A 25,770-nucleotide genomic window follows, 5' to 3' on the forward strand; every position below is an offset into this window, starting at 1 on the left:
GTGATGCCAAGAATGCGTCGGACGCAGCGCATGTGGAAAGCATTCAGTTTCCTCTCCTGTTGTGAGCAAAGAGTCCATGACTCGCTGCAGTACAGAAGTGTACTTAGGACGCAAGCTCTGTAGACCTGGAGCAGGGGTAGACCTGATCTGTAGACCTGATATGTAGACCTGGATAAGGGGTTTAAGAGTGATTATAGTATGACAGTGCTTTCATGGGGAGAAAATGAGTAGACACTAAAATGGTATTTTTAATCAAGTAGGAGAGAGCCTGAGAAGTGCCAGTAGCTGGGAGAGAAATTTGAACAATTCCTATTGGAGCAGCACCAGCAAGAGGTGCCAATCCATGGGTATCTTTATTCTCAGCTGTGTGCCACTGAAAAACCAATTCCTTCTGGCCTGCACTGTGCAACTGTCTAACAACTACATAGCAAAGCGCAACTGAGCCATTGGATCTGCTTAGCAGACCTGCCCTGGTACTGATGTGCTTGCTTTCCTTGACATCAGCATGGCTTTAGGCACGTGGGGTTGTCGTCCTGTGTCAGAACATTTCTGACTTTAAAGCTGGAGTTTGTCCTTCACCTTAGCTGTTTTTAGTGTCAGAGCTTCCACCTGGGACTGTGTTGACAAGACCTTAAAAACAAAACGTATGTTTTGAATACTGAACCTGATATTTGTATCCAGACACTGCTAATCCCCTTACTCTTAATTACAATTAATTAATTCCCTTACACTGCATGTCAGCATAAAGACAAGGTTTGGTGTAGCCTTTTTGTAGTATATTTTTGTACCAAAATTAGCAGTATGTGCTGGCTGTAATTTCGTTGTTCAGAGTGAAATTTTATAGCTATAGAGTGAAATTGGTAGAGTTGCTCCTGATAAAAGAAGTTTTGTTGAGTCTGCCTGTATTGATGGCCCCTGCCAATTTCTCCTTCCACGCATCAGGAGTTCATCAGCCTGGCTTTGCCATCAACACTGAATTGCTGATGTCTTCTCTATCCGTCCAATGTGATGGAGCCATTCCATTTTCATAGGAAGCTGTCTGATACAATAGTTGGTCAGTATAGCTCACTATAATGTAGTTGAGACCAACTGGCAGCAACTCTCCAAGGATTCAGAGAGGAATTTTTCTCAGTCCTACCTTCTGCATGCAAAGATTGTGCTCTGCTACCGAGCTTCTGCCCTTCCCTTGTATATGGAGGCTTTGTGTTTGAAAGAAGTTGCACAAAGTCTTTGTGCATTAATCTTTGGATTAATGCAGAGCCCCTTTGGCATGATTTGTTTCTTGCAAAAGGATTCAAGATTTCAGGTTTTTCCAGAAATCACATAGAATTGTGGGGAGTGAAAAAAAAACCCAAGAAATACCTGTGTAATATTATTTGGGAATTACTCCTTATGTGACTTGCACTGATGTGTTTTCGAAAAACATAAATCAAGGGGCATGACCCAGTGAGTAATAATTAGAGGACATTAGAGTAGATTATCCTGATGTTTGCTCCTGCCCTTAGAGATCCATGAATTAAGTATATGGTGTGATAACACAGCAGGAAGTCCCTCTTGGGACTTGTTCACAATGGGCTGTTGCTACCTCCTGTGTGCATCCTTCACTGTTTTATGTGTGAGAGATGTTGCTTCACAGTGGAATTGGAACATATGCCCCGCACTGGTGTATTTTACTTGGAAACAAGATTTTAACTACTGCAAGACTCTAAAATGGGAATGGCATGTTTGAAACATTTTTGCACAAACAAAAGGGGAAATGATACAATTGTAGCAGCATTCTTTGCTAATACAGAGAAAAGACATGTACAGTCACACATACTCATCCAGAATTTCTCAGACAAGGAAAAGAACAGAAACGGCAAAAAGTTCCATTTCAATAATCTACTAATATAAGAGCTAGAGCAGTGGTTCCCAAACTGTGGATTGCAACCTGATTTTTGGTGGGTCACCAAAGGGTGATGGAAAGATCAGATAACTAACTGCCTCAAGTTCTGAGGCTATTCAAAAAATCTGATACTGGAGCTGCTCCTGCAGTTTGCAAGCATGTGTAATATAGGGAGATGATGTTTGTCTTTTTCTGTTTATTATTACATAATAAATAAATAAATAAATCTTTCTAGATCACCTTTTTAAAAAAGTCTTGTAAAGCTAGCTGGGTCCCGATAGAGTGTCATTTTTAAAAGTGGGTCCCAGTGCTAAAAAGTTTGGGAACAATTGGTCTAGAGCAGTGGTACTCAAACTGGTGGGTCACGACCCACCAGTTCATGTAATGATGCCCTGTCCCTTTAAGGGGCTGGGGGAGGGGAAAACAGTGAACCAGTCACCAGGATCGTGCTGCTGCAGGGGAAGGGGGGCTATTTTTAAACTAATCATACATGCTTTCAGGGTCTGGGTGTGTGGAGAGCCCTAAGGAGCAGAACTCCCCGTGGCTTCTAAATAGTGGAAGTTGCAAGAGTGATTAAACCGGAAGTGGAATTTCAGTTTAAACTTCTTAAACTTCTATTTAAAAAAAAATTTCTCAAAGTCCTTGCCAATTAAACAATTAAAGTATAGTCGATAGATGAATGTGCCTTTCCCATATGCATCACCCATTCTCATTGTGAACTGCAAACAGCTAACCATGTTAGGAGATGATATCTCTATCAACTTCTTTATTTGGGATCTTCTAAATGCTTTTCTTTCCACTCTGCAAAAGTTACTGTGATTATAGCCAATCATCTCTATCATTCTGACATAACCAATACAAAGAGAGATTAATAGTTACTTTCAAAGGACTGGCCTTCTGGTTGAGCAGTGAATCAGTTGCAGCTGTGGTTTTTCCAAGTAGCTCAATAGATGTACCAACTGTCTTGGTCTTGGCATGGTGCCAGCCGCTGTGCTAAGATGGAGAGGATGAGGAGAAAGGTTACCAAAGAGATTGGCCAGTTTGTGGCATGGACCAGTGGACAGGTCATTTTGCATCCAGCCATTGCCTTCTCGATGCCTGCTCTCTGCAGGAAAGATGGGGTGTACTTGTCTGAGCAGGGAGCGGACATCTTTCTGAGAGACCTGCAGGATGGCCTTAAGGCGCTTCTCCCCGTTTGGGAGCGGGGGGATCAAGCGCTAGGCTGACCCCTCCTTGTGGCAGGTGGTGCGGTAGAGGCATGCTTGGGACTTTGGAGTGCACCTTCAGACAGCATAGGCAGGGCAGAACCCAATAGCAGTCCTCAGGGGCTCAGTGGCACGAGGACATTGACCAGGGCCCTGGCCAGGACAGTGGAGGTCCTCCTCAGAGGCTCAGTGGCTCAAGGAGGCACAGCCCGCAGTCCGGCTGCCTTCCCCTTATGGGACAGACCTGGATGAGCTGTGTCGCCCAAGAACGGGGCACAGCTTAGAGTCAGGTGCACATCCAGCCTGGGGGACAGAGTTGGTTCTGGGGCCGCCCAGTGGTCCCACCTCCGCACCACAAAGGGGTTGTCGTTGCCCCTGCAACTGCAGGTCTCAGCCTCCTTGCTGTATTAAAATGCGAATAAAGTGGTCCTTTCTCCCATGTGTGTTGTCTCGAGTGTTCATTGGACGGTGCCCAGACAATTGGTCTCGGTTGTTCCCTGCAAAGGAGATTAAGGATGTACTTGGCAGTCATGCCCACAGTCTTGTCAGTGTCACTTGTCCTAGGCAGTTCCTGGATGACTGCAGAAGCCTCTGGTATGAGTCCTGCACATTGCATAGTGATTAACACTTGTGCAGAATGTAGCAAATGGTGTGTGTGTGTCGCCCAGCATCAATAAGGTCTATTATAATATAAAGATAACTTTAAAAATTGGAAACAGCTGACATGGGCAGCATCAGACATTTGTAGAGTAAAAAACGCTCCTGCAATCAGAATGTATATTTAGATTCTTTTAAAGTTGCAGGTTTGCGTTTATGTTGTGTGTTAGATTTGTTTCATCCTCGATTATACCCCATCTTGTATGTGTGGCATATACCTAACTGTGCCTGTCTGACTCCTGAAACTGTGTCCTGTATTTAATGTTCCATGTTGCAGTGTGTCATTTTAAAACCATTTTTTCATTTCCCACAGATGAAATAATCCCATCTGAGAGCAGCTCCTTGTCTGATACAACAACGTTTGAAGAAGGTATGTGACCATTATGTTATGGCTCAGATACACAAATCATTGTTTAAAATTAGTTATAACCAACCTCTGTAGTCTCAGGGTTAATTCTATTTGCTGAACAGTGTGCAAATGTATTTGCCGCACAAGCTGAGCTCTCCTGAAATGTCAGACTTAGTACTAAAGGTTTTCTAGTTTTAGTGTCCACATCCTCAATCACAGCCAGAAAATTAAAATTATAAAAGTTAAAAGATGTATTGCTAAAGTCTGGGAAGCATAATGCAATTTAAATCCAATTCTTATGCTAGGGAGCTAAATACAGCGTGTAGAGTGAGAAGATGTATCAGCTGGCTTGCCACAATAGACTCATATCGGCTCATAGGATCAATACCAAATGCTAGTTTTGGACAAGTTCATTAGCTCAACATGAAGGATTCAGACATGGGATAATGTCTTCAGACACGACATTGCAGGGAATCTCTAAGTCATATTTCAGGTTACTTAAAGGGAGTACTTATAAGGATTTAAGGTTACTTATAGAGATCTCGAAGTCACACTTCAGGTTACATATAGGGAGAGGATCTCTGAGTACTTCTCCCTACTCCTATGCTGAACAAGCAGGGAGGAATTGGCTGTTCATAATATCAGGATAGTCACATGCAAGTAGGATTTGGGCAATTGGCAAAGCCTTCTAGCGGCTTATCCCTTGAATAAAGCTGACCATTTTGATGTTACAAAGAGTGACTACTTTGGCCATTTTCTCCACAGTAACTTGCATGTGTCCTAAAGTTATAATCTGGAAAAACTAGAGTTACTTGCTGATGGTTTTATTAACTTAGCAATAAAATAGGCATGTTGTGCATCACCAGAATAATTACAAATCAGCATAGTGCATCATATAATACAATCAACTACAGTATGTTTCTCTTCATGCTCACTCTGTTGGTGTTACCACCATTAACAACGTCAACCCATGATATCCTATGGAACCTAAACAGAACTTACATAGTGAGGGCAATGGCAAACCCAGTGGATGGGGGGGGGGGGAGAGAGATGGATTCATAGGATTTATTTAATTACCATAGTGACATCTGGTTTGGGTATTTCCTGACACCTAAACGATAGGTTGGGTTCAACAGCAATATTCCTTCAGCTAATCATTAGTTCTCAAGACGCACCTTCCCTTTCCGTTCATTATCACTTCAACAGAAATATTAACATTTTTATGCATATGTGACTCATACAACCCTTGAAGTGTCCCGTAATTTTGATCCTCTATATTAGTAGCTCTCAAACTGTGAATCTGTGACCCACCGCTGGATCTTTACCCAATTTTTGTTGGATCACAAAACTTGAAAGGGCAGATTAGGCAATGTGCGTCAAGGGTTAAACAATCTGCTTCCTGGCGGGGAGCCCTGCTGCCCAATCACCATTATAGCCATGTCCCCTGGCATTTATAAATTAGGCAGCAGCCTCTAGGACCTTTAAAAAGTTTGGAAACCACCACTCTATATGCCAGGGCTTTTCAGACTGGCCCTCACCCCTGCAAGAACTTACTGTGGCTTTCAAACTCCCTGGGAGTTTGAAAACCGCAGCTATATGCTTTTCTGATTGACTATTCCCAAAAACATGGATTATGGTTCTACACAGTCTGCCATGTCTATGTGATCTTGCTTTTGAGCAAGCAAAAGGAAAATACAACCATAAATTTTTTTTCTTTGCAACAAATCTTCAATTCATAACTATATTACTACAGTACTGTAAATATTAAAGTATTTACTGTGTACATAAGATTAACTGTATAAAGAGAGTCTGGATTATTCACAAATGCCTCCAGCAAAAAGAAAGCTTACTTCAAAAAAATGTATACACTTAAGTGGATTTATCAACCTGGCCCTATATATACTTTAAAAGCCATATGACTAAAGTCTGATTTAATAATAAAATACTGCCAAGAGACAGATAAACCTAATAATATATGGGACTATTAGTAGCCTTCCTATAGATGTTCCCTATCCCTAGCTGTTTTGCCACAGCTGTTATATACTTGAGACTGAACTAAAATGCAACTGGTATCTTCAAGAAAAGACAGTGCCAAGGAGCAACTGCTTTCCACTAACCATTTGCTTCCAAGTTGATGATGTCCTTGGCAGATATCCATGAAAATAACTCTTAACCTTCCTTACCTCTCTTCACAATCTTTTCTCCTGGCTGTGTGTGTGTTTTTCCCCCCCTTGACAGCTCATTGTGTATATCTCAATTGTATCCAGTCATACAGAATCTCTTCTAAATTTTTGTTAGCTGTGAGAATGTTTCTACGCATTCTTGACCCCATGGGATTTCCAAAGTTGGTTCCAAAGCCTCTGTGTATGGGTGGGTGAGTGGGTGTCTAATATTTGTGCATGAGGGGAGGGTGTTTTCAAACTTGTAATTAGCATCACTACTGAAGTATGTCTAGATGTGATGTTCTTTGGGAAAGATTTGTCAATGCAGGCTGAAAGCCACAAGATATTGCACTGAAAGTGTCACACTGCAGAACAGAAGTAAATAAACATCATTCCATTCAACTAGTGTTCTATTTTTATTCCCGTGCTAGAAAAGTATTCCATGAGAGAGCCAAGTGAACATGTAGTTGTGACTCTGGAGAGTTAGATAATTTTTCATATTACCTTCTGAACTTGAGAGCCAGTCTGTGGGGAAGTGGTATATAAATCTTCAGATAAACAAACTTATGTTCGCCGTTTGTCCATAAGAAACAGAGGCCTTGTTTTAATTCAGTAACATTCATTTACAATAGCAAATAATTGAGAGGAGTTATTAGAAAAGAAGCTGTTTATGCAGACTGAGTTACTAAATTTGGAAAAAAGAATGGGAGAAATTACTGAGATATTTTTATATCTGAATGATGGTTACATTTTGTTTTTAGAATGTTTACTTTGAAGTTATTTGAAAAGTTTATGTATGAGATATTACTATGATTGTTGCAAAGTATTCAGTGGCATAGCTAATGATCATGTAGCCCAGTGCCAAGTTCAAAATGATGCCCTGGAAGAGACACCACGATGGGGCTTTTAGAAAAGTGAAAATGGGGGAAAATTCCCTCCTCCCCCCAGCAGCTCACTGCCCACTTGCTTTGCTGCCTTCCCCCCCCCCCACTTCCCACTTATTAACACCTTATTAGCAGTGGTGTACCTAGAGTGGGTCAAGTGGGAAAATGCCCCAGGCCCTGCACTGGGAGGGGCACTGCTGCCACCTGCCCTCTCCCGTACACCAAGAATCGCACAGAGAGTGGCTGGAGGAGCGCAGATACTCTTAGCTCACTCCCCTGCTGATGGAGAAGGGGTGGCGCTTAGACCAGCAGGGAACCTTACAGAGTGACCTCGCTCCTTCAGCCACTCTCGGCGCAGTTCGCAGCTGCATCCAAGGCCACCTCCTCTCCTTGCCTTGTAAGGCTCTAGGGTGAAAAGCTCCATGGGATTGCTTTCGGGTCACTGGAAGCTGTGCACAGGAAGAGCGCGCCGCCTGCCTTCTAGAACTGATGCTCGCCTGTCCTGGGTGCCGCTTCCAGTGTCCCCAAAACACTCCAATGAAGCCTTTTGCACAGCTCAGAAGCAGCGTGAAAGGTTCCGTCAGAGCCTGGGCTGGCTCCTTCGTTCCCCCTTTTCTTCAAGGGAACAGAGGAGGCAGTGCACAGAAGTAATTGCGGTGAAGATGACATCACCACAATTATTTCTGGGTCAGGGTCAGGAGATGGCAAAAGCAGAGGTGGCCCCGGATGTGGGAAGCCCAGAACCTCATATGCTTATTAGTTCCCTGCTGTATCATAACGCCTAATTGGCTCTCAGAACAATCAGTCTCATTGGTCAACTTTGAATTAAGAAAATCCTGATTTTGTTACGTAATGCAATTCTGTTTTTCTGGTTATTTGGCTATAACTTTTTATAGAATAGAGATATTATGACACAGTTTGTTTCATTGCGTTCTGCATTAAATTCTGCATCAAATGGTCTATAACTTGATGGTATTAACCAAGGTTTTCGCAATTTTGGCCACTGGTGTCAAGCTCAAGTTGTTGCCCTCCTAAAGCTTGTTGCTCTGTGCAGTTGCTACATGCTGCGCCCGCTTAGCTGCGCCACTGACAGTATTAAATTGCTTTGCTGCATTTCCTCACTCTTTTGTCAAGGAACTTTAGTCTGAAGTTTTGCTCCCTAAACAATATCTTCGGAAATGTGTTTTAAAACCCTGTTTCCATTATTAATAACAATGGGACCTTGTTAGTATCTTAATAAATCCATTAGTTTTATCTATCACATAATACCTCTTACCTTTAGCATTGCCTAGTTTTCTGCATAGCCATAAACTTGCTGGTAAGTGACCTTGCATGGTCCAGAGAGCTTTTCTTTGTTAAAGATGTACAGCTTGCAAGTATTCTACGTGGAACCTCACATCTCACCAAATTTTAATTATGTTTCTTTGAACAGGCAACGATTCCCTTGCAATACCAGGCCAGAGAACAAATTCTGTGCCAGTTTCTCCAAAAACTCCACCACCCAAATCCCTTGGTGTGGAGAGAATCCATCTCAGGAAGCCTTCCATGAATGAACAGCTTCTGGAATCCAGAAATTCCAGGTATAAGATTTCTGACATTGCCAAAAACCACAACAGCATGATGTGGTTTGTGTGGCCATTTGTGTGGTTTTATTTTAAAGACTTTTTCTGCATGATCACTTCCTTTAACATGATGAGATTTCAGAAAACTGTTGGTTTTGTTATTAATTAGTTGCCTTTCTCTTCTAAAAATTAGTGTGGAAATGCAGCATAGCACAAATGTTTGTGTTTTTGGAGTAATTTCTTCCATCTGAGCTTTCATCTGAAAACCAAATATGAATTTCTAGTGCTGTCTTTGCGCCTTTAAAAATCCCAGATTCCTATTTCATCTTATGTGTTGGAGACTAGATTTTAAAAAAATTTCTATTATGGTGATGTTGGGTAAAGCTCACATTTATTGAGCCTGGGCTTGATGCAGTGATCCTCCATTCATACTTAGGGATTTTTGGGTCCTCCTCTTTCTGCTGCAACTTCTTGTGTCCCACAGAAAGCTGTTTCAGAAAGTTAGGTGATCCTTTTGAGCAGCCTCTGATGGGGTTACAATAGGAGAGAGATGTTCAAAGATTCCTGGTGCAAACATAGATTTGCCTGAGTGCAGCCATGGACTTCTCTGAATCTCCACTAACATTTAAAAAAAAAAAAAAACTCTCTTACATTCTCTGTTGCTTGGGATTATAATACATAGTTCACATAGTATTCAGTGAATTTATATCATCTTGCCAGTGGAACATTAATATGGTCGTCATCCTTTTTCATTATCTTTTACATTCTTCCTTCTTAGTTCTCAGAATATCAGCTGTTTTGCAAACTGCTGTACAACAAGATAAATGTTCTTTTGTTCTGCATGTTCTTTGCTGTTTTCTCTCCTCTTTGTTCTAGAAATCTTGCCCTTTCAATCTGTCGGCAACTAATGCCAATGCTCTTTCCTTTTCTGCTTTGCATCTTTTTGAAGATATTGGGATGGTGGCCATATATTGGATTCCTCTATTTATTATCATAGAGACCCTTTGTCAACACACAGCAGTCCCTACAGAACTGTGGAGAGGCAACACCTTGGGGGAAGAAGTATGCCTACGACACCAGTTCTCACCCGCAATGCCTACAGTAGCACTCATTTACCGTAAGTTGATTCCCTTCTAATACTCCATAGAAAATGTAGGTGCACTTTAGTGACCTTTAGACTAAGCAAATGCATGTGTTTAACTCAGTGATTTTCAACCTTTTTCATCTCACGGCACACTGACAAGGCGCTAAAATGGTCAAGTCACACCATCAGGTTTTTGGGCAATTGACAAGGCATACCGCACTGACAGCAGGGGCTCACATCCTCCAGTGGCCCTGCTAACAAATGACCCTCCCCCAAACTCCCACGGCACATCTGCAGTCCATCCACGGCACACCAGTCTGCCACAGCACAGTGGTTGAAAATAGCTTGTTTGATTATTGTACTTTATATCTTCAAGCAGGCATTGGGATAGCACATGTTGTCTTTGATTAGTCAGTCTGATTGTGTTGAATTCTTGCAAATCTCAAGATGACATTATCTCATTACTCTGAAAAGGATGTTACTGAATAGAAATGTTAACTGTATCAGTTAACAGGCCCATCAGTTTTGATGAATGGGGATAGGAGAGGATACAGACAGTTCCAGGATCACTGAGAACCCAGCCCTTATCTTCATAATCCTACCTTGGGTTCCATTTCTTGGTCAGCTCAAGTGTATGGAATGTTGGAAACTGAGCTTTTATAGGTCAGACCCACTGAGAATTCCACTCTTTCCAGGACAAATGCCAGAAACACCCAGCATCTGGTCTTATTAACTAGTACTCTTTATTTGATATCATTATTATTATTTGGAGATGTAGGACTGCAGTAGATAGACTTTGATTCCCAGGCACAAATTCCTTTTGCAAAATTCAGAGGTTGGCTTGAGTCTCCTTTTGGAACTTGTTCCCAGTTGGAAGGAAATCAGAAGAAAAATGCTGAAATGGGTGCAGTCAGATATCCCCTGCTTGCACTTAAAACAAAAACAATATGCAGATACCACTCTACTCAGAAACATTTCTGTAAAAATGTCCAGTACTGCCTTGTCCATACCATGTCATATGTTTAAATGCCAAATGCACAGAATTGATATGAACACTGAAGAAGTTCCTGCTTATCATTTTATGCCTCAAGAGACTTGTCAAGGCATCTTGACGAGTTTTTTCTTGCTCGGTCTTTTGAACGCTTACACTTAACCCCAGTCTATCTAAACTGTTGTAGCCTGTCCTGCTCTGCAATTTTATACAACTGTCCTGTTGGTTACAAATACTATTTTCTGTTTCTCCAGGCCAGATATTTCCCCACAGCACTGCAGGCAGCGGAGCGGTAGTTTAGGGTCTCAAACCAACTTACTAGCTGAGACTGCCAGCGAAGCACCTGTGCTCACACTCTCAAAATCTCAAAGAAGTAACAGTACAGAAATCCTAGACGATGGGTCATCCTATACCAGCCAATCCAGCGCGGAATACTGCTGTGTGACCCCCAGCCCCTACTATACGACCCAGACGCTTGACAATCGTCCCCGGAACAGGAGACGGTCCAAAAAACAGAACATTTTTGCTGCCAATTCAGGAAGCATGCCAAACCTAGCCCAGAAGGACATCCGCAATGGCATCCCAAAAAGTCCAGGGCAGCCCTCAGCCAACTGCTACATTCTTGGCTATGCCCCTTATGCAGAACATGATGTATATTATAATAGTGGCTATGTGTACGAGAATGGCACAGAGGGACAGTACACTGTGAACCCTTCCTACCGCTCGTCGGCTCATTATGGTTATGAACGTCGCTATCGGGAATTCAGGTCCTTCCATGAAGACGAGATAGAAAGAGCATCGCATAACCCTTATGCCACTTTGCGTCTGCCGCGGAAGCCGTCTGTGAAAACAGAGCACATCACCAAAAACATTAACAAGGCCTTAGTGGCTGAGCATCTTCGTGGCTGGTACCAACGTGCCTCTGGTCACAAAGACCCCCCTCTTGGCCTGCAGGCAGGCTATGATCTTGACAGAGGATCACAGAGGAGCTTGGGTTTTGCTGGACTGCAGGTGCCATGTTGTCCAAGCAGCCGGGCATCATCTTTCTCTTCAGGTAATGAGCAGTTTATGAGACTTGTCACTCCTGCCTCTCATTGTGCGACCTCACAGATGCCATTTACCATTTACCACTGCCTACTAATCTTTTGATGGTATAGAGGTCCCAATATGCACAGAGAGTCTGCTCTGATCATAATAACTTTTCCATTTCACTGCAAAGTCATACTGCTAAATGTGTAGAACTGCCCCTCCAGCCTGACAGATGGTGAAATTTACTCCCTGTGTGTGTATCAGGGCTTTAGACAAGTGGTTCCCAAACTTTTTCGACTGGCAGCTCCCTTGACTTACTAGGTCATTGGTTCCAGCTCCCCATTAGGGCTACAATCCTATGCATTGTATATAAGCTAATGGGTTTTTCATGTGGATTTTGTGACTCCCAGCTAGTTTCCACAGCTCCTGGGAGAGCCACTGCTCACAGTTTGGGAACCACTGACTTTACACTGTTCAGCTGGTAGACACAAAGCCCGGCTGAAGATTATCAGTACCTTTGAGAATAACTTGAGGTGTTTCATCAATGTAGTGAGCCTGACCAGCTGTCTTGTTGTTAGCCATTGGGAGCGTAACAACTGCTGGAGAATTCAGGGTTAGAGGAGGTATACAGCACAGCAAATTTCAACTCTGCCTAGTACTACTATTTCACAGAAAGTTTAATGTTCAACCACTTCTTGCCCCTACAATGGTCCTGTGATGTAGGACTCTATTATTCTATTTGGCAGGTTGCAGTGGTTTGCCGAAGGCCACACAACAAATCTGTGGCAGAATTGTGGCTTGAACTTGGATCCCTCAGATCCAAGTCAAACTCTCTAGCCAATGGACTACACTAGCTCTGTAATTTCTCTCTCACTCACTCACTCACTCACACAAGCCCTATGAGAGGCTAGCTCTGTATCCAGCCTACTGTGCAGAATTAAGCTAAAACAATTTGCAAATAAGCTTGCTAGACTGGTTTTCAGAGGATGGTCAAACTGGTTTAGACAATAGTTGGGTGTGAACACTGTGTAGGAGGTTAAGAAACTAGGGACAAGCCTACTGTCTCACACAAATGGTTTGTCCAGTTCTATATCCTGCCTCCCGTAGTGACTGGATAAAAGTACTGTAGTTAAAACAGTGTGTTTAACCTCAAAATGGATACTTCCAATATTGTTGTGTAAACAGGAGAAGTAGGTAAGAAAAGGATAGCAATAATAGAATTTAGTCTTGAATTTCATCCATTGGGCTGTATAGATGGAGGAAAATACCACCTGTTCTTATGAGAAACTGATAGCTGCTAAGATCCTTATAGTACATTGGAAAATTCTGAGGACATTGAAAGAAATAGATTGGATAATGCTGGGCGATTTTAATAATAAATTCTCACCTCAAATTCAAGCCAGACTTCAAGATGCAACAAAGATAATTTTAAGACAGTGTACTGGCTACTAATTCATGCCCAGGAAAATAAAAGAAAGAAATAAAGAAGGTATATAGGATTTTTACTTATAGATATACAGTATATACACTATTATGTTAAAATGTAGTAAAGGAAGTTGGGTAGGAAGGATAAGGGCACGTTAATTTTTTTTGTTCTGTTGTTGCATGTTCTGCATTAATATGAAACTGAAACTTAAAAGAAGGAAGCAGTAGAGCACTTAGTTTGCTGTTGTTCATTTTGTGGCTTAATTGGATTAGCATCTGGATATAGGAGAGAATCCCTGCCACATACTTGCGCATTTTCTGTATCAGGTTGACCAAGTACATCGCTATCACCCATGAATTTATGTCGTTCTTCTTTGAACACATTCGTATAGCCCAGGGGTGCCCAAACCCCGGGCCGCGGGCCACTTGCGGCCCTTGAGGCCTCTCAATGTGGCCCTTGAGGCCTCTCAATGCGGCCCTCAGGGAGCCCCCAGTCTCCAATGAGCCTCTGGCCCTCCAGAGATTTGTTGAAGCCTGCACTGGCCCAATGCAACTTCTCTCAGCGTGAGGGCGACTGTTTGACCTCTCGTGTGAGCTGTGGGATGAGAGCTCCCTCCACTGCTTGCTCTTTCACATCTGTGATGCAGCAGTGGCAGCAAAGGAAAGGCCAGCCTTGCTTTGTGCAAGGCCTTTTATAGGCATTGAGCTATTGCAAGACCTTCATTCATTCATATAAGTTCATCTTTAATATATTCATTTATTTAAACTTATGTAAATTTATTCAAATTTTAAAGGTAAATTAATTCCCCCCCCAGGCCCCTGACACCGTGTCAGAGAGCTGATGTGGCCCTCCTGCCAAAAACTTTGGACAACCCTGGTAAAGCCAACATGGATTCCACAGGTCAACAGATCAGTTGGAGGTTCCAGGCATCCTCTGGTTCACTGTGTGTGCGTCAGATAGGACCATAGTTATAAGTATTTGCTTTGTGACGTATTCTTGAATATTTAACAAACCAAGTTGTTCACTCCTCTTGTTATTTATCGTTCTTTGCTTTTAGCATCTTCTACAAATGCCTCTGTGAACTGGCGGAATCAGATTCCTCTAGGACTTTCTGATTATGACACACTGTCTCAGTCGTCTTACGCTAGCGGGTATGGGAATGTGTATGGTCCCCATCCATTGCAGAGCAGGTGAGCCATCTACAGTAAACTGTTGTAGCTTGTTTATGTTGGACGGTATGCAGGAAGGTCACCTTTTGAATGTTCACACAGAACTTGTTGACTTAATACAGAACTCATGCATCTGGAGGGTCACTATGCAATACAGGAAGCTGAACTACATAGGCCTGATCCAGCATGGCTCTTTTTATATTATGACTGTTGTTTTTATTCGTCACAGTATTTTATGTTGTATATCAGGGGTCTCCAAACCCCAGCCCATGGGCCAGAAGTGGCCCGCAGCAAGCCTCTGTGTTGCCCACGGCCATCCGGAGGGTGTGCTAAGGGCCAAGGAACACCTTCTAATGGCCTAAAAAGTCATTTCCTGGTTTTCCAAAAAAAATCTGCCGTAACTTTTTGTTCCCTCTGAAGGCCTTAGAAGGCCAAAACACATTCCAGGTGTTTCTTGTGATGTGCTGGTTCTGAGGTATTTACTGTTGTGTATTTGAGTAAGCTGCTTGGGAGGTGGGAGAATGGGAGACCATTCATGTGTGTTCTTTATTTCCATGGTGTATGTTGGTGCTTGAAGAAATCCTGGAAATTGATCCCCTTCATTCATTTATTCATTCATTCATCTAAGTTCCATCTCTGATGTGTTTGTTTAAATTTTATATTTAAAAAAAATTTTTTGCGGCCCTCGACACCATGCCAGATATTTGATGTGGTCCTTTGGCCAAAAAGTTTTGAGACCTCTGTTGTATATCATAGCGTTCAAGGCATCTATTTATCAATAAGATTTGAGTTTAAAATGTATTGAGATTGGGTTGAGCCAGAAATTCATTAGAGCAGTGTTTCTCAAACACTAGGTGGGTCGTGAGTCAATTTCAGGTGGGTCCCCATTCATTTCAATATTTTATTTTTAATATATTAGACTTGATGCTCCCATGGTATGTGACTGCATTTGGGGAAATGTTACAGACCACAAGCTACTCTGTATATTCTTTTAACAATGATAGTAAATGGGACTTACTCCTGGGTAAGTATGGGTAGAATTGCAGCCTAGAATTTTTAAAAATTTTCCTGCTTGATGATGTCACTTCCAGTCATGACATCACTTCTGGTGAGTCCTGACAGATTATCTTTCTAAACAGTGGGTCTTGGTGCTAAATGTGTGAGAACCACTGCATTAGAGTTAAAGTACAATGAGAGTTTGTCTTGTGGGGCTGTGGGCCATAGGTACTTCATCACCCTTTCTTCCCAAACAATTGGTCTGCAGGGGCCATTATATGACAGAAGTATCAGAGATGCACAGGCCAAGGGCAGGCCTTGTGTTACCTATCCCAGTTTAGAGAATTGAAAAATTGTACCTGTTCGTTTAGGCCCCAATCCAAATGTAATTGCATTCTGTATTTGTATCAATCATGTAATGTTCCTAAATGCATGGTGGTAAACTCACCACTGGAAGATCACTTCCAGAAATAGCATTATATTTGCATGCAAGAACATCATAGGGTCTGTCTGCAGGCATTAAATACAGGGAGGGAGAAAGGGAAAAAAACACAATGCTATGCATTGCAGTAACAGAGGAAGTGAAATCTCATATAGTGCACACCACCAATGCCATTTTTACTTCTGTTTGAAGAAGTCTGACTTGGGAAATGCAAAATCTGCTTTTACCCAGCAAGCTTCAAAATTCAGTTTATCAACCCAAGAGATTTAAAGTTGACAGAGGCCTTGAATCTCCTTAATTCTTCTTCTTTGTGAGACAACTGTAGACACGTTTGTTTCTGAAAGAAAGGAAGTACTGCTGCCTTTTAGAATACCCAGCAACATTTAAATTGCTGATAAAGAAGGATGCAGTCTTGTATTGTAGCACCCTTAGTGATGGAGAGCAGGCTTCCTTCCATATCCTTTGGCAGTCACAGTTTTGGCAGACTGGATATAATATGGTTCCACTGATGTCATATATTCAAGTCTGAACATCTTCTACCTAAATTGCCAACCATCTACAGTTGCTTTTGGTTTATGTTTTCAGTTGGATTTGTTTTTCAGAGCCCAATCCTGAGCTCGACACGCTGGCTTACCGCCAGTGCACACTGTCACTGTCGCAAACGTGCCACAAAGCATGTTTTCAAGCTCTAACACTGGGCGAGTGCCCATAATAGCCAAGCACTGGCCGGCATTGGGCAAGCTCTGGCAGATGCCTGGCCTCCGCTACTCAGCAGTCACATGGACTGCCGAGCAACAGAGAGGAAAGCGGGGGCGAGTGGAGGCGTTCCAAGGAGGAGGGAGGCAAGTGGTGGGCGGGTGGAGGGCAGGGAGGAGGCATGTCGGAGAGGCGGGGAGAGGACGGGGAGGCGCACCAGGGGAGGGAGCAGGGAGGGAGGGAGGCGGGACTCATGGAGCAACGCTCCACTGGATCCTGAGCCTTTGCGTCAGGCTCGGCACCTGATGCAAAGGCTCTTACCTCACCACCAACCTTTTGTTCGGCAATGAATTGACTAGCCCTATTCCAGGGCTACTCCCTTTACCTGGGGAAAGGGGACAATGAATTGACTAGCCCCATTCCAGGGCTACTCCCTTTACCCGGGGGAAGGGGACAAGTCCCCTTCTCCCAAGGTGCCAACCACAGCTGCCCATAGCTGTTTTCGGTGCTGCCACAGCCGTGCACCCCGGGAGCTCAGGACTGGGCTCTTAATCATTGCAGAAGCATTCCTACACCTACCTGTACAGTCCTTCAAGTCCACAATTTCTTGTGCTTTATGATTCCTGCGTTCCTACATGCTGGAAACAGCATGCAAATTTTTTACACTCCCTTGTTCAGCCAAGGATCCCACCATGCAATATAGGAGTGGTTGTGTATGCTGCCTCCTCCATCAGTATCATGAGTGCTTCATACCTAGATTGTGCAATTCTCTCCCCCCCCTCCCCTCCATTGTTCTAATTGGACTTCTTTGTGAAAACATAAGATTTTACTTTATGATACATTGCCTAATATATATACCTGAATATCCATGATGGAGAGCTGTACATCAGTTCCTCCAACGTACAGGAAGAATCTTTGGCCAGATGTGAGTTGGTTCATAGTTTACAGCAGCAGCATGAGCAGACACAATTCTCTCACTTACTACTGCAACCCCCAAACTGCAACATTAACCAAAGCAAACTGTCAGAGTTGGTTACTGATGTCAGCTTCTATGCATGGTGGAAGACAGCACATCCTTAGCATACATTCTCTCAACAGACTTAACTGGATGAGTGTGGGAAGGGGATCCAGCCTATTTGGCTTCAGTCTGGTCTAGGGGGGAGGGAGGCATGCACAATTGTTGAGGTGAGATGAGATGAAATTAGGATGTTAATGCAATAGCAGAATTGTCCTAAATTCCATTGATTTTTAGAGTGCTGTCCCGACTCCCTTTTTTAGGAATAATTTCCACTCAATTTCCCCTATGTATTCATGGTAATTCTGCCAAGAGCAAGTAGGCTAGCACCTCTTTCAAGTGCTGCCAGTGGGTTTTCAAGCAGTTCTTGTGCACTCTGTTTCGTGTCTGTTCCCTCTTCTCATTCTCCAACTCCACCTGTCATCCATCAGAACAAAGACCTTCTGTCCAGGGGACTGCTTGTGCTTGCAGACATGAGATTATGTTTAAATTCTCTGGTGCTATATGTAGCCAGCTCAGTGTAGTAAGTACTCAAGACATTTTATCTATGGTTTATAATGGGCTGGCTGCTGTTCCTGTTGCTTATCGCTGAGCTGACTTGCATGAAGTTGTCTAGTGAACTGTTTGCATTTCTTTCATTCACTGAACTATAGCTTTAAAAAGGAATGTAAACTACCTATATTCCTGTTGATTTTTACCTAAACATCTTAAAGCTTTATGGTTTGTTATGGACTGACTAAAAATGTGCATTAAAAACAGCTTCTTACTAAAAACATTTCACTGGGTTTCAGATTCTTGAGTGAGCTACTGTTGTTGGGCAACTCACTTCAAGAACTCTGATCCATAGCACTGCTATCATTGCCAGTGTGGCAGATGGAGCTCCTTTTCTTACTAGTTGCTTTCATCTGTCATTACTGGCAATGGGGAAGCCCCACTTGCACACATGGGGCTTTCCCATGGCCATAAGACTCATGTGAAATCTATTTTTTTGCACTTGCTTCTGCATATGCTCTTTAAATCATATAATATCAAAATAATAATTGAAAGGAGCTTTTTTTATATTGGTAGCCTCTCTTGACCCTTCAGAATGGAATAGGATAGAATTTCAAATAACTACACAGCTTCATTTTTTAATTGTAGTGTTTACAACATAATACCCATTTGTTAATTGTTGTGGCTCACAATCTACAAGTAAACCCATATACACAGGCTTGATCTGTAACCCATATTCATCTTCAGTGTGATTGTTTTCTTCTGGGATGTTGTTGTTGTTGTTGTTGTTGTTGTTGTTGTGATTAACAGTATTTATAAACCACTTTTCAACGGAAAGTTCACAAAGCGGTTTACAGAGAGAATCAAACAAACAATTAATGGCTCCCTGTTCCAAAAGGGCTCACAATCTAAAAGGATGCAAAAGAACACCAGCAGACAGCCACTAGAGAAGACTGTGCTGGGGTTAGGAGGTCCACTAAATAAAAGAAGAGCACCCACTTAAAAAGTGCCTCTTACTCAATTAGCAGGGGTTAACTGCTGGAGGCAGCATGGATCCCATTCTTGTTATTTATATGCTTCCTTTCTTCGATGATTGAGCTCACAATGGGGTTTCCGGGTAACCTCCAATTTAGTAACTGACCCAGCAGATCTGCTTAGTTTCAACAAGCTAGCTCATGGATCTTCAGGCCATTCCCAAGGACCAGTTTTAGGCAGTTGCCTTAGACCACGTCCACCTAGCTCAGTGTTATCTAACTCTTTCTTATGTTGTCAACATTGACTGGCAGAAGGTGGTGAAGGTCTCTAGCATTTCAGACGGGAATATTTCTGTGCTCTGTATAGAGATGCTGAGGGTTGAAGCTGAAACCTTCTGTATACAAAGCATCTGCTTTACTACTGAGAAGTTTTAATCAGTATACTGAGGCTTCTCTCCCAGTCACGCACATCATTGATTCCAGTTGCAAAGTACTACTTTTGTGGATAGGGTTGTTAAAAAAGAAGCATGTCCAAAGATTCACTGGAACAGCACCTGAAATTCTTCTTCGCTTTGCATATCAGTGATGCCATATTTCTTTTACAGGTTATACACCGAGACAAGCCAATTGGGCATTGGTGATAGGAACCATTTGGAAGGCGACTTGCAAGGCAGTGAACAGAGACTGTTGTGGCATGAGGATTCAAAGCCTGGAACTTTAGTGTGAACGTCTGCTTCAGTTACCCCTATGTGCCTTGCACCATGTGTTTCTATGAAATAAGCTTCCCAGTGCAGCTCAAACTTGAGGAATTTGTTGGGAAGAAGTGGTCAGTGAGACAAAGCTGAAAGAAAACTAGCACATCTTACCCACACTAGCACATCTCTATGAATCCAAATAGCCTAAATGAGGAACAGTAGGCTCAACAGTCTGGTTTTACGTCTCCTATCAAATGCAATCCGGAATTGAAGGGTTTCTAATTGCACCTTTTAGAAGTTGGGAAATAGCTGAAGATGCAAACTTCCAAAAATGTGAAAAAGGAGATTCTTGTTTATAAATTTTAAGAGCACAATTCAGACAAACAGAAAATTGAGATCTCAGAATCCACTTCTGCCGCTGCGTATGCTGGATTTTGTGGCCTGCTAAAGGACACCATGAGCTTGTAAATGGAAAAGAAAGTTCACTTCATATTACAGCAGCCTTGAAAGAAGTTTGGGTTTTTAAACAGTATTTGCAACAAGATTAACGGTGTTCTTCAGTCATATTGTCCTGAGTGAAAGAAAGACACTGTTGTTGCAGTGTCTATTCCATCAGGCTGAGCCTACAGCTGGTGGATCTCTTAGAGGCGGGAGCAGGCAGCGTCCAACTGTTTCGAGGATAAAAATGTAATTTACGCTTTTTCCATGATTTCGTTTATGCAAGGATGCATGTAGGTTTTAATGTAGAATGCACAGAGAAATGCTAGATTTTGATGCGTCATGAGAAGTTGAAAATTTGGAGCACAGTGCATTACCAGTGTGAAAAACACAGTTGCGTGATTTGGTTATATTGGCCAGTATTGTCTTTTAAGATGGATGCAGCTACATCCATTTGAGATGGTGCCTTAAAATCTAAGGACATTCAAATTGTAAAACATGTTATCTGAAAAGCAGGTGCAAAAGCTGCATACCCCAGTATAGGAAACTGGGAGCATAACAGAAGACTTTGTGGCTATTGCTGGTCCCCTGTAGCTCTTCCACCTTCAATATATTCTCACTAACTGCAGAGGAAAGGGCACCTGGACTTTTTCTAGGCTAGAATCTGGCCTAGATCTGACAATGCAGATCACCTGTTAGAAGCTGGATGCATGTCTTTCCCCACTGGAAAGGCCACTTTTTTGCTGCCTTCACAGCTAATCCATGTATGAAAGCCTGTTCCTCAACATGGATTCTATAAATCAGGGCAACACAGTGGTAAATTTGCATTTTCACAAAATCACAGAATACTGTTTTCTGTGCAAAAGAAGAAAAAAGAGAGAAATCAACTGCAGGTTTTTTCAACGAGGGATAAGCCTACCTCATATCTACCTGTAGGAACAAATTAGCTGCAGATTACCTAGTGTAATTTTGCAAACTGTAAAAAAAAGTTTTCATTTCTCAGCTATACTGTGCTTCAGGATTCCATATAATGGTGCTGTTCGGGGATCTCTTTTTTAAAAATAGGATGGATCACTCCTTGTTCATATTGTGAATAGAAATGAGGTTTTTGACCATTTTTTTTACTCCAAAGCATGTAAAAAGAATTCTATATAAATATATATATATATACAGAGAGATTCTGAATTTGTTAAGCTGGTCCTTAGTCATTTGTATTATTAGAGTTAAAGTTTGGAATAAACAGAAAAATGAAACAAAAAAAATTAATTTATTTCTTTTGTGCATATTTGTATAGCCTTTTAGAAACAGGAAAATCTTTTTTGCTTATTCTTTTACTGCTCTTGACTTTTTAAAGACCTATGGTTTTGTCTAGGTCAATAAACTTAAAAGTACGCTACTAAATATTTGCAGTATTCTCTTTTGTATTTGTTTACATAGGTTTTATTCCATACAGTCCTGAAAACCCAGACTGTGTCATCCCCAGCTCCAACGTGAGGATTATGAAGTTACTAACTTTACAGGTTCATTGTAAAGATGACATCAAGATAATACAAGTGATGCACTTCACACACTCAAAAAGCACTATACAAATGCTAATTATTATTTTTACAACAATTGTTCACCATATTTAATACCCACAACATGCTCATAGGTATGGAGCACTCTCCTGCATTCTCTTGGGAAGCTTCAGATGTAGAGAAGGTGAAAATATAAGGTGACAAGCCCCTTGTTGCTCTGACCACATGCCTACAATCCTGTGTTTTCTCCTCTGAAGGTTGAAACAAGCCTAAACATGTGCGCGTTGGCTCTGCACCATGATAAAGGTGTGACCTGGACCGCCCACACCTAGTGCTACTGGCCAGACCAGATTAACAATGGGGCCTTACATCAAACAATAATTCTGGAACTTCGCTCACCTCAACAGCCACAAGTTTTCTTCTGGCATGCTGTGGTTTTGTCTTCTGAAGTGCTCACATCTTAAGAATTCCTCAGGGTAATAGGATGAGGGCACATATCACTCCAGGAAGAGCCCCAGTTAACTACATGGAACAGAGTACTGCTCAGAAGGAGAGCATCTTTATGCGAAACATGCATAGGGTGGTAACTGGAATGGAGTGAAAGAAAAGTTAGATGGGTAAATGTAATCTATTAATATAAAGTTATTTGTGCTTTCACTAGTCTAAAAACAGAACTAAACTCAGATTTTAGAAGTGGGATTTAAGGACACAAAGAGCACGTGAATGTCTACTTGTAAGTTCCCATGATGTTTAATGGAACTTAATGCCAGGAAAATGTGTATAGGACTGAGGCCTTACTGTGTTCAAAGATGAAATAAATATGCCATATTAAATTACAGAACAAGTAGATGTCATTAAAAAAATGGAGTAGTTGATTAAAAAAAAAAAGGTCTTAAAAGGGGAGGTATTTTTAGTTTTATACAATTATGTCCTGGATAACTTTTAATTTTATTTAGATAGTTATAGAAATAACTTTCATTTATATAGTTGTCTTGGAGCTCTTCTTAGCCATTCTGCACTCCAAAGTTGTGTTGACTGGTTCCCCTCTTTTTTGAATTACCTTCCATTACTTGGTCATCTCTGATACTCATTGCTGTTAACAGGAGCTCCTTGGAATATCTGTGTAGAAAACACACCTCACCTTTCTACGTTTCTGCTAACGTTAGCAGTCTGAGCAGAATGATCATATTCTGTTTTTGGTGGCAGAGTGTATGTACGACATTAATTGGATAAGGTTAGAGAGCCAATACTGTATTTTCTTGTGTGAATGCAGGCAGCAAAGAGATTGTCTATAGCAGCCATTTTCAACCACTGTGCCATGGCACACTGGTGTGCCACAAATGGTCTGCAGGTGTGCTGCAGGAGTTTGGGGGAGGGTCATTTATTAGTAGAGCCATTGGGGGATGTGAGCCCCCCACCAGCAGCATGGTATGCCTTGTCAATTGTCAAAAAACTGAAGGTGTGCCTTGACAATTTTAGTGCCTTGTCATTGTGCCCTGAGATTGAAAAGGTTGAAAATCATTGGTCTATAGGTTGTAGACATGTCAACTGTGACAGCGTTATTTAGGAGAGGTGTCCTGTTTGCTTTAATCCAGCCCTGCTTACCCTTATAAATTCAGATAAATCACCCTGCTTCCCCTCTCCCATTTTTTGCATTGTGAAATAAGCCACCTTTCCAGCAATACTGGTCACAGGCCATTGATTAGTCACCATTATGAAATCGTAATGGTGTGGGTAAAGCCAAGAGACCTGTTCCTATTCTAATCTGTTTAGCAGTGTCGTGTTCAATATGCCACCTGTGATGCTGTCCTTAATTTTTCCCCTTCCTACATTGGCAGGATTTTTCCCAACAAAATAAGCAAGCATGGCTCTCAGTAGCCTACATGCACAAAATCCTTTGTAAACAAAGGAAATGCTGTCCACATTCTTCCACAATTTGCACCCAAACTGGTAACATTGTAATGAAGCACCCAGACAGCTCCTTGATGCCTGTTGCCAACGTTTCCTTTTAGTGTATTTCCCCTTCTGTTCCTTTCCTTTGATGAGTCAGGATCTTGAAGATGAACAAAATAACTGCAAAGAATGTGTCTTGCATGGAGCTCCCTATTTGGATTCAGGGCAGAGAGATCAGTTGTATTTATTGCATTTCTATACTGCCTCTGTGAAAGCAGGGTTGTCTCACGCCATTGATGGTCATTTCAGAGCATGAGGTCCTTACCCTGGCCTTCTCTGGAATCTTACATACAGTTGAAGGAATTTCATACCAGCAACGGGCTACAGAAGTGCATCTCAGGGTGAATGTTCTCCATGGTTATAAATTTTGAAAATAAATTCAAAAGAAAAGGCAGCTTCTGGAATTGTTGGCAACCTTCAGTCTCGAAAGACTCTGGTATCGCACTCTGAAAGGTGGTTCTGGAACAGCGTCTAGTGTGGCTGAAAAGGGCAATTCGGGAGTGACAATCCCTTCCACACTGGGAGCAAGTGCAGTCTGTCCCTGGTCTGTCTCCCTGGCTATGGGCCTTCCTTCTTTGCCTCTTAGCCTCAGACTGTTGGCCAAGTGTCTCTTCAAACTGGGAAAGGCCATGCTGCACAGCCTGCCTCCAAGCGGGCTGCTCAGAGGCCAGGGTTTCCCACCTGTTGAGTTCCACTCCTAAGGCCTTCAGATCCCTCTTGCAGATGTCCTTGTACTGCAGCTGTGGTCTACCTGTAGGGTGCTTTCCTTGCATGAGTTCTCCATAGAGGAGATCCTTTGGGATCCGGCCATCATCCATTCTCACAATATGACCGAGCCAACGCAGGCGTCTCTGTTTCAGCAATACATACATGCTTGGGATTCCAGCACGTGTGTTGTTTGGAACTTTGTCCTGCCAGGTGATGCCAAGAATGCATCGGAGGCAGTGCATGTGGAAAGCGTTCAGTTTCCTCTCCTGTTATGAGCGAAGAGTCCATGACTCGCTGCAGTACAGAAGTGTACTCAGGACGCAAGCTCTGTAGACCTGGATCTTGGTATGTTCTGTCAGCTTCTTGTTGGACCAGACTCTCTTTGTGAGTCTGGAAAACGTGGTAGCTGCTTTACTGATGCTTTGGTTTAGCTTGGTATCAAGAGAAAGAGTGTCGGAGATCGTTGAGCCAAGGTACACAAAGTCATGGACAACCTCCAGTTCATGTGCAGAGATTGTAATGCAGGGAGATAGGAAGCTTATAAATAGAGGTGCTTGAAAACTTATTTATTTAACTCGGAAGTAAGCCCATTGTGTTCAGTAAGACTTAGGTTGTAATTCTGCCTTACTCACTGGAAACAAACACTTCTACTTACAAAGAGAGCCATTAATTCCAGGACCTACCGATCATGGTGAGACTTGCCTTTTCTTAGATTTTTCTCCAGCTTTTTACCAGCTTCTACATATGAATGTAGGTCCTTCAGCCCACAGTGCTCAGTTCATTCTCCAAACTCATCATGTATTATAATTGGTTTCTATGAAATTAGATGAGAATTAGGTAACTTTCAAAATGTCAAAGGCAGTAGGAGTGCAGGAAAAGGAAAGGGAAGGGAAGTTCTGGTTGCACCCTCACCAGCATTGCAGGTTCTTCTGGCTCAGCAGACACCTCTTAATTTTTGTTGTCCTTGAAATGCTTGTAACACCTTGACCCGATACTGAGGCTGTTGGTGCCTCCGAGACACAGCCCATCAAAACAATTGCTCCCCAGCAAACTAATGTCATGACTGACTAACAACCTGACCTGGGGTGCTGACAACTTGACAGCTGTCCTCCCTTTCTCTAAGCAAAGCAAAGCTAAGTATGTGGTCAAGGAGGTAAATAAAGCAGCCAGCAAGCCTCATGGTGGCACAGAATGTTCCTTCACAAGGCAGCAACTGTTACCTTGCATATGCCCGATCTTGTCTGATCTCAGAAGCTAAGCAGGGTTGGGTCTGGTTAGTACTTGGATGGGAGACTGCTTGGGAATACCGGGTGCTGTAGGCTTATACCATAGTCTTTCGAGACTGAAGGTTGCCAACCAATTCTGATTTTGGCTGAAACCTGCTTTTCCCCTCCCTCTCACCTCAGATTGGATGTTCACCAATAAGCAGCATAAAGACTCT

The 25,770-nt window shown here is 42.4% G+C and overlaps 1 protein-coding gene across 1 annotated transcript in view; it reads left to right on the forward strand.

The window, feature by feature from the left end:
* FRMD4B (FERM domain containing 4B) overlaps window positions 1-21,447 on the forward strand; it is a 168,610-nt gene extending 147,163 nt beyond the window's left edge. The window contains exons 18-23 of the mRNA XM_066616285.1: window positions 4,061-4,117; window positions 8,575-8,722; window positions 9,702-9,821; window positions 11,034-11,833; window positions 14,292-14,424; window positions 19,624-21,447. Of these exons, the coding sequence (XP_066472382.1) occupies window positions 4,061-4,117; window positions 8,575-8,722; window positions 9,702-9,821; window positions 11,034-11,833; window positions 14,292-14,424; window positions 19,624-19,744 (1,379 nt within the window). The 3' untranslated portion in view covers window positions 19,745-21,447. The remainder of the gene's footprint in view (window positions 1-4,060; window positions 4,118-8,574; window positions 8,723-9,701; window positions 9,822-11,033; window positions 11,834-14,291; window positions 14,425-19,623) is intronic.
* Window positions 21,448-25,770: the final 4,323 nt, after the last annotated feature.

Source organism: Tiliqua scincoides, chromosome 2, assembly GCF_035046505.1.
Source record: "Tiliqua scincoides isolate rTilSci1 chromosome 2, rTilSci1.hap2, whole genome shotgun sequence".
Classification (NCBI taxonomy): domain Eukaryota; kingdom Metazoa; phylum Chordata; class Lepidosauria; order Squamata; family Scincidae; genus Tiliqua; species Tiliqua scincoides.